General features: G+C 42.5%; 1 protein-coding gene across 2 annotated transcripts; it reads right to left on the bottom strand.

Moving 5' to 3' along the window:
• Positions 1 to 791: 791 nt before the first annotated feature.
• LOC123136654 (uncharacterized) lies at positions 792 to 7,302 on the bottom strand. 2 transcript variants are annotated; one of them, XR_006467200.1, is made up of 5 exons: positions 5,886 to 7,302; positions 4,530 to 4,605; positions 3,348 to 4,389; positions 2,209 to 2,284; positions 792 to 1,407 (listed from the first exon to the last, which is right to left on the bottom strand). XR_006467200.1 is itself a non-coding variant. In XM_044556111.1 (4 exons), exons 1-3 carry the CDS (start codon positions 7,171 to 7,173, stop codon positions 2,220 to 2,222), a joined length of 1,359 nt encoding a protein of 452 aa, XP_044412046.1. In that variant the 5' UTR covers positions 7,174 to 7,302; the 3' UTR covers positions 792 to 1,407; positions 2,209 to 2,219. The 2 variants fall into 2 exon arrangements, 1 of the variants encoding a protein (XP_044412046.1); XM_044556111.1 differs by lacking the exon at positions 4,530 to 4,605 and having other exon boundaries at positions 4,332 to 4,337.
• Positions 7,303 to 9,796: the final 2,494 nt, after the last annotated feature.

Below are 9,796 nucleotides of genomic sequence, written 5' to 3'. Positions count from 1 at the left end.
CTTTGTTGGTCATTTCATGCACTGTTTTCTCATGTGTTTTTGGCTTCATAACATTACCTTTATTTAATACTCCCTCTATTCCATAATGTATTTTTTTTTGAAAAGTCAAACCTCACAAACTTTGACCAAGTTTGTGAAGAATTTTTTACATCTAGAATACAAAACATATATCATTAGATTCATCATAAGACGTAGTTTCATATTTCATATATTTGGTATTGTATATAAATAGTTTTCTTTATAAACTTGATCAAAGTTTGCAAAGTTTGGATTTTCAAAAAATCTATACACACTACATTATGGAACGAGGGGAGTAATATACTGGTTGTGGGCATCCTAAGATGCAAATGTCAAGAGGTATAACATTCTTGTCAGAAAAATAATGATAAGAGAAACACTGAATCCGAAGCACATACAGTCGGACTAAACCGTCCCGGATTTGCTACAGTGACGTCCATGCCAGATATGCTACAGTGGTTAGCAATCAGTAGTTAAACGTGATTCTTGCGTCAGGCAGGAAGATAGCTCAGCGGCAATGGTCCTTGTTGCCCTTATGATGGAATACATGGTGTTTCATTTTACGTGCTTCAAAGAAGCAAAGCGCCGTAAAGAATTTGTTGACCAATACTATGTAAGCATGTTGTGAATTGTTCAGGCAATCGACTCTCTAGTAGCGACAAACTGATAACAAATTAATGCATAGTCTCGCCGTTTTCATGATGACTCTCTAGTACTTGAGTAAAGCTACAAGAGCAATATACCATCAATTAACACAAAAGTAGATACTGTATTACTCAGCGCATGAATACTAATACTACATTAGAAGTGGAACAAACCGCCAATGCCGCATGGATAACATACACAGAGATCCATAAGCTTTCTCCTAACATTAAACATGTCCAAGCAGCAATCTTTCCCTAAGAATGTATCATCTAGCTACTAAACGTTCGGTGATGGACGTTACATGCTGATTAATTTTGCAAATTTGCTGGAATGCTCTGCCGTGAACCTATCGCCTAGAAAATCTCCACAACTTGCCCTCAAAACGGGATACAGTAAGTTGATCACAAAACTCCATCAGACCAAGACATCTCCAGATTTCCCCCAAAATGAGAGTTCAGTAAACTGAAGGGGAGCCTTGGCGCAGTGGTAAAGCTGCTGCCTTGTGACCATGAGGTCATGGGTTCAAGTCCTGGAAACAGCCTCTTACAGAAATGTAGGGAAAGGCTGCGTACTATAGACCCAAAGTGGTCGGACCCTTCCCTGGACCCTGCGCAAGCGGGAGCTACATGCACCAGGTTGCCCTTTTGAGAGTTCAGTAAACTACCACCATCAGCTTCCTAATTGATTACCCCACAAAAAAACTTCATAACTGATTATAGAGCAGCATCTGCAGTTCTGAGAAACCTGGAAACAAAAATAAGAAACATTAGGCACATTTGAGTAAACATGTCAACGGAATGAGTGATATGGAAAAACAGCAAAACGAAATTCAGTGAACAGAAACGCGTCTACAATCCATCAATGTACATTTCCAAAACTGAAATAATATAGTGAAATATCACCTGGATAACACGTTTATATTCTATCCAAGACCTGACTGTAGCAATAAATTAGGCCGTGGTCAATTTTAAGAAAGATCAAGCTTCAGTTTCAGGCTTTAATAGCTGGTCATAATATTTCAGGAAAAGGGAAGACAACGGCCATCATGATGACAAGGCTAAATGTCCTTCAGATTCTAACACAGTGGTCACCAGATGAACATGGCTAGCCATCCTTTGTGCCTGATAGTTCAGAAACACTAATACATCTGAATGGAGGGATGGAAAGTTCATGCTGACACAACCGATAATTTTTGGCTACGTGGCAAGTTGCTGCCAGAAGAATATGAATATACAAAGTTCAGGTAGCACTCAATAACTATTCTATGGAGTGAATATGTTACTAGTCTTCCCAGAAAGCATTTCTAGCTGAATTGAAGCACCAAACTAGACACTATAAGCAATATGTTGGAAACTACACAGAACCTGTTGAAAATAACTGCAGTAATTGTTCTTTCAGTCCATAAACTGCATGGATTGAGTAAGGGAACTTGTATCAAGAATGCACCATCCTAAAATTGTGGATGGATCATACAACAATTGATCAATAAAGAAGCATGCATGAGCTAACACAAAGTGGAGAGAGATCATCAGCTGGAATTGGTACCTTCGTCCTTCCTACGGGGTGTCTGAGCGAACAAGAACATCTGCCAAAGTCTTGTTTTTCTCGGCGTTCATCTTGCCTGAAAAGGTTAATTTGATCAATATACTATAATTTGAACAGAAGCAGCAACGATACTAATGTAGCAAAATATATAACAGTATAAATTCATGTGCATCGCATACAAGAATTAAGATAGCAAAAAATATGATGATCATAGGAGGTTCTCAAGAATTCAGCACCGTACCCATAAGTGATGTCACTATAATAATTAGAGGCAGGTAGCGATTGAGTAGTGTAGAGGAATTATAAAAAAGGGATACAACTACTCAAGTTACTTTCTCAAACTAAATTATATAGATATGGAAATATAATGTACAGTAGAACATATTGTACTGTCAAAGCAATCAGAACCTTGTAAAAGTTTCTGTTCAAAAGCTAAATCACTTACACCACCGCGAATATGTTTCAAGGAAAACATTTGATTTGGAAGTTTCAAATAAAAGAATTGTCCCATTCCATTTGGATACTATTGATTACAGCTTATGGAATGATATATTGGTGGCTAAGAGAATGCATTGTTTAAACCCAAGAAAATAAACAGGGACAGAAGTGGGGATAATAATTTGTGTTTTGGATATGATTGATTACAGCTTGTGGAATGATATCTTATCACTGCATTGTCTACAATCTTAGCCCACTCCACTGCAACTAAAGACAGAACTCAAACACTTAGATAGCATATACTTCCTCAATACCAAGACCATGTTACAAAATAAATACACTACAATCTAAGCTGTAGACAAACGGATCCATCCCTGCTACACATTCGGTATAGAAAATTAAATCAAGAGTATATTCTGCTGTTTGCTGAAACTGTAACATGTAGCAAATTCGCCATGTTTTGGATTTCGACTGATACAATAATCGCATGTAGTTCCAAAACTGTTTTGATGACAGCAAAATAATGAACACAAACATCACATTGGAGTGTCATGCATGCTATCATACCACCATATAACTTTGAAAAGAGCACACACATGATATAATTGCAGTGTTCATGAGATTATAACACCAAAAAGGCACTTATAACAAGAATGTTTGACAATTTAGAGATTCATAGATGAAATGATAGAAGGACATACCTGGTTCCGCACGCCACTTATATCAGTCCAATTAGCATGTGGGGGCAGTGGCCGCTGACCAGTGAACACATTATCCCACAATTTGTGCACCAGAATTTGTTCATCGGCGGTAGGCCCATACAGTGGAATTAGGTGATTTATTAGCTGCTCTATTTGAAAAATGCTGTAGCCCATCTCAAGGTACGGATAAAGATCAGCATATGATGGATCAGCATATAATGGTCCATAGGGATGTTCAAAGGGATCCCTACAGAGTGCAATCAACCGGTTTCCGAGTTCATAAACAGTATTAAATCGAGGAACAACAATTGGGCATTGATGGGTCAGGATGACTCCATTTCCAGACTGCTGACGGATCATCTCTTGATTGTAAGAAGCCCAATAATCGATCAATGGATGAAGACCTGCAGGTGTTAACAGCTCCTGGGGGAAGATTAGCCCCAATGCCTCAAACACGTAGTAACTTCGCGCTGCAGCTGGCGTTGCATAAAAGTGCTTGAATTCAGTCCGAAACAGATAATTGTATGACTTGTTCCTCTGAATCCTCTCCTCCGGAAATCTGGTGGCTGAGTGGTTTGTAATCAATCTTTTATCTATGTTGGTTGCTCTCTGTAAATACTGTAGAAAGTGTGCGAGATCAGCGGGCAAATTTACTTCCTTGATTGGCTTTCCTGTTGTTATGAGAACTGCAAGTTTGAAAAGCTCATAAATTGAGAGATAGGGGCACCCAGTTTCTTCTCCATTGTTGATTAGATTCGTATGCTTGAACATAATGCCCCGAGCTGAGGGAGCCCACAATAGGTTTTCCAAGACAATAAGCTCACTAACATTGACGCCTCTCATCAGATTAACAGTTGCTAGATCTACTAAATCACGAAGAGATAGGAGTGCCAGCTTCCCAGTACTGTAATGGCCATTGCGGATTATATCTTCTACCCTTATAAGCCCGCCTGGAACAAGGCTCTTCAGCATACTTCCCTTCACCAGCATCTGCTCAAAAGGACACCATATTTCATTCTTCGCCTCATACTCATGACTGAACCTGGCAATGAAATGCATACATTGTGTCAACCGCTAATGTTTGAAACCAGTAAGTACAGAACTGTATATAGTTAAAACATTTCACTATACATTACCCCACCCCACCCCAACCAAGTACTGAAAATCTTGTGTGATACTTACAGAAGTTGACGAATGACCGGTATTTGTTTGCGCTGGAAGCTTGTGGCATAGCTGAATAGCCTCCGCGGATGCATATCTGCAACCAAACAAGCCACATGACCATCAGAAAGGGGCATAAACCAATTCTATCAGCTGCATATAAACAAGAGATACGACACTTATCATCACAGCATCAAGCCATTTATCAATGATTATCTAATCTTATATGCACCGACATTTCAGCGCTGATGCCATATCAAAAGAAATATCACCAAATTTTCAAAATACCTCGACAAGTAGTCACAGAAAAAGAGGATGCAAGGTAGAAAGAGAAACATCATAATAAACTGGTTTCATATAGTATGACATCGCAACCATTCAGAAAATGGGAAATCAAATCTATATGCAGTGTTGCCAAACAAGCAAATACGACGCTTTAACCGTCCAAGAATCAGAATAACGGCTATATCCTAGCAATCACATTGAAGCCCGCTCATCTGTATTCCATGTTGCCAAACAAGTAAATATGACACTTTAACCATCTAAGAATCAGAATGATGTCTATATCCTAGCAATCAAATTGAAGCGAGCTCAATGCGATCTATACGCAATGTAGTCAAACAAGTAAATATGACACTAGTAATGCTACGGAATTTACATCAGTATAGATTCCCATGCATCGTTTACAAGAATTAAGCTAGTGAAAATATGGTAGTTAGAGCAGGTTCTCAAGAATTCAGCACCATATATACCCATAAGCGATATCACACTAACAATTAATTGAAAATAACAATTGAGCACTGCAGAGGAATTATTACAAGGAATAAAGGATACACCTCCTGAGGTTACCTTCTAAAACCAAATTATATAATATGGAAATATTAACGTAGAACATACAGTGTACCATCAAAGCAACCAGAACCTTGTACAGATTTCAGTTCAAAAGGGAAATCACTTACACCACTGGGAATATGTTTCAAGGAAAATCCTTGATTTGTAAGTTTCAAATCAGAGAAAGGTCCCATTCCCAAGTATTTGGACTGTTTTAAACCCAAGGGAAAAAAAACAGGAACAGAAATGGGATAATGGTTTTGGATACGATCGACACATTATAGTCATTGATTAGGAGCTTATGGAATGATATACTAGCGGCTAAGCGACCAATGCATTGTTTAAACCCCCCCCCCCACCCCCCCCCAAAAAAAAAACAGGGACATAAGTGGGATAACTTAATTACAGCTTATGGAATGGTCATTAGTGACTAAGTGATAACTGCATTGTCAACAGCCATAGCACATTCAATTGCAACTAAAGACAGTACTCATACACATAGATAGACATGATTCTAATTACAGAGAAATGGGTCGCTGTAATCACCTGGAATCGGGCTTGATCCGAGAAATGAGGGGAGCACACATGGCAGAACGAAACTTGAGATGCACTTGCTTGGATGAACGCCACTTCCGAAGTCCACACACTCAACCGGCCTCTTCCAGCGCATGTCAACACTTACAAAATATCCATTGCCCACGGGCACAGTGAGATGCACTAAGTCGGCGCTCATCGGATCGATAGCAGCAATCATAGGCGCCACCTTGCCTCCGGGGCAGAGAGTTTTCCAGGTCACCATGTGCTCCAGCATCCAGCGGCCACTCTGTTCATCAAGCATGAACGACTTGATGTTGAAGGGCTCGTCCTTGGAAACCTCCACAAACCTCAGCCTGCCGTCGCTGACCCCCATGCGCCTGTGCTGGAGGAGCTGCCTCATCTCTGCCTCGCCCTGTTGGTCAGGAAGCATGATGTCTCCCGGCAGCTCGACGAGGCAGAGCTCGGGCCGGTCGCTGAACGGGTCGACGTTGACGGCGCCCCAGCTCACGTCTACCCACCAGAGCCGCCCTCCGAAGTCCAGCACCTCGTGGTTCATGTACATGAGGCGCCCAGCCGGTAGCGGGGACGGCAGCAGCAGCTCGTCCCACTCCCCTGTCTCCGAGGAGAGCCGGCGCAGCAGGAAACGCCGCCCATCGCCGACCAAGCTGAGCTGCGCAGCGGCGTACCTCCTGGGTGGTCCGTGCCCACCGTCGGCCTGGGTGAGGAGGCCCGTGGAGGCGGTGAAGGCGTCCTCCGTGCCGTCGAAGTCCGGAAGGCGGGCCATCTCGCCGGTGACGGGGTTGCAGACGAAGCGCGCGAGCCTCATGATGTCGCAGCAGTAGGAGCGAGCGTAGGCCTGGTCGAGGACCTCGAACGGGGCGGTGGACGGGCCCTGGTACTCGAACATCCCCGTGGGGTCGGCGCGGTTCCTGAACGTGCCGAGCAGGAGGAGGCCGTCGCTGCTCGCGGCGAGCACGCCGCTGCCGAAGATATCGACAAGGGTGCTGGCCGGTTGGGGAGAGCCCTGCTCGGGGGCCAGGCTGCCGAAGTCGAAGAAGTTGGAGGGCTGGCCGTCGGAGCTGGCCGTGTCCGGGAGCGGGTCGAGACCGAAGGCGTGCCTTGGGACGGAGACGCGGGAGGCGAGCGGGGGCGGGGCGAGCGCGAGGGAGACGCCCCGCGCGGCCGCGGACTCCTCCGCCGTGGAGATCCGGTAAATCATGGCCCAGGCGGGGCGCCAAGAGGCGGTGGAGAGGGAGCGGCGGAGGGGGCCGGATAGGCGGCGGAGCGGCCGCAGCATCTCGCCGGAGGAGGCGGTGCCGCGGTAGTGGATTTGGCGGGGGTAATCTGGTAGGGGTAGCTTAGCTGCAGCCTAGCAAGCGAAGGGGAGAGAGGGTTTAGGAAGGGAACCGGAGAAGCCGAGGCGAGGATTGGGGCTGGTTGGTTGGTTGGTTGGTTCACAAGGACTTGGTTCACGCGAGAAATTGAATCTTTTACCTGGTTCACGCAGCTCCGCCACAAAGGCTTTTCTATGTGCTTGGCGTGGACCCCATTTGTCGGTGGGTCGAACTGAACAGTATGTCTCGTCTATCCGAACGTTGTGGAACGGGCGTTCTGGAGCTCTCCCGTAACCAAACACATTTGTTTGAAACATTTGTTTTTCAAAGACAAAAGACCAACGGCGAAGCTATGTACTCCCTCCGTCCGAAAATACTTGTCGGACGGAGGGAGCACAAGTCTGCCAAAATGAGATTTGATCTTTACCAGGTAGTAATGGCGCCTGCAGCTTTGTGAAAAGTTCATCCTACCATCCACATGCAAACACACGCACACTGCTGGCTCGGTTGCTTCACCTCTATTCCCAACCACGCTTTGTCACGGCTGCTAGCATCCATCGACTGTGAGAATACTTATGTGGCCGATGTAAATAATAGTTTGATTTTAATGAAGAGTTTAGTATGATGGTTACTAGTAGAAATTATAGATTAAAGTCTGGGTTTTAATTCCCTCTTATCTCCCTCTGTTAATCTTCACAAACTAGAGTGCATGTGTGTACGTGTGGCAAAGTCACGTGCCTAGCGCATAGACGTGTATTAGTGCCTCGTTATGGCGATGTACTGGTGCATGCACGGATTAATTGATATGGGTTAGGAACGTGTTTGGTTGCCTGCATATGGTCCACCCTAACCCGCACTGGATAAAACATGCCCGTTTGGTTGCCTGCGTTTACTGTGCGGCCCACATAGTACGAACCTTAAAGCACCTCCAAGCCAGGCCCAGAGGAAACGCCCGAATCGGCAGTAACTCGCGAGCCTGGCGCATGGACGTGTATATGGGGAGCTCCTATCGGGCGCTTCAGGCGCTCGAACCTCTCCCTGGCGTTCGCTACGGCGCCCAGTTGGGCCGGCCCATGAATCGCGCTCAGCAGCGAACAAAAAGGCTCGCAAAAAAAACGGAAAAAGACATCTCCAGGTCTCGAACACACAACCTTCCAGTTCAGGTACGAGTCCACCAGCCACTCGACCTACCAAGCTGGCGGGGAAAGTATCAGGTATTCCCATTCTTGAGATACTCCGGGTGCTCCAAGTTTAAAAAGAACATTCATAAATGTTTCAAAATTTCTAGAAAAAAATGTAAATGTTCGCAAGGAATATAGCTACAACCCCTAAAAAATTCAGGTCCAAACTCGAAATGCACATTAAGAAACAAAAATGTGAAATCTGGAATGAATAGTGTAAACAAAAAGACAAAATCAACATCGACACTACTCACATCTGGATTTCACATTTTTGTTTCTCAATATACATTTTGAGTTTGGACCTGAAATTTCTAGGGATTGTAGTCACATTCTTTGCGAACATTCATATTTTTTCCAGAATTTTTTGAAACATTTAAGATTTGTTTTTAAACTTGGAGCACCGGGAGTACCACAAGGATGGGAGTACCAGATATTTCCCAAGCTGGTGCTGATAACTAACAGCGGCAAAGCTGTAATAAATAATCTCGCCGCGCTATTCTATTTTATAGATTTTTTTGGAAAAAGATCGTGACATTGAAATAGTTCATGGATTTTGAAAACTGTTCTTCATTTTGGAAGAAAATTGCATTAACATGAAAAAGTTTATTGGTTTTCAGAAAAGGTTCGTCAAATTTGAAAAAAATATTATTGGTTTTGAAAAACGTTCATCAAAATTGAAAAAAAGTTAATGGATTTTCATTTAATGTTCATCAAACTTGAAAATAGTTCATCGAAATTGAAAAAGTTAACAATTTCTTATAACAACATATTTTTTTTATTCTTTTTCACAAAACAAGATCATCGATTTTTAGCAAAAAAAAATCATTGATTTTTGGGAAAAAAAGTTATTTTGAAATAATTTCATCTATTTTGAAAAAGGTTCACCTATTTGGAAAAGAGTTCACTGATCTTGAAAAAAGTTCATCGATTTCGAAAAACAATTCACCGATTTTGAGAAAGAGTTCATCGATTTTGAAAAAAAGTTCATGAATTGTGAAAAGAGTTCATCGGTGTTGAAAAAGAGTTCATCAATTTAGAAAAAAAGTTCATCGATTTTGAAAAAAAATCATCAATTCTGAAAAAAAGTTCATGAATTGTGAAATGAGTTCATCGGTTTTGAAAAAAAAATCATAAATTCAGAAAAAAAGTTCATCGATTCTAAAAAAGAGTTCATCGACTGTGAAAGAAAGTTCACCGATTGTGAAAAAAATATTCTTCAAATTAGCAAAAGAAAAAAAAACGTTCCGAAAAGAAAGAAAAAGAAAAAGAACAAAAAACATAACAAAACCATTCCAAATAAAAATAAAAAAGAAATAGAAAAAAGGAATCGTTATAAGAAGAAAATGACGAAGAAGCAGTAGATAAGCAATTAATACGAGGTAGTGAGGTGGTTAGTGCGTGAGGC

Source organism: Triticum aestivum, chromosome 1B (assembly GCF_018294505.1).
Source record: "Triticum aestivum cultivar Chinese Spring chromosome 1B, IWGSC CS RefSeq v2.1, whole genome shotgun sequence".
Taxonomy (NCBI): domain Eukaryota; kingdom Viridiplantae; phylum Streptophyta; class Magnoliopsida; order Poales; family Poaceae; genus Triticum; species Triticum aestivum.
The sequence above is the reverse complement of the archived record's forward strand: the minus strand, read 5'-3'. Positions and strand labels throughout refer to the sequence as shown.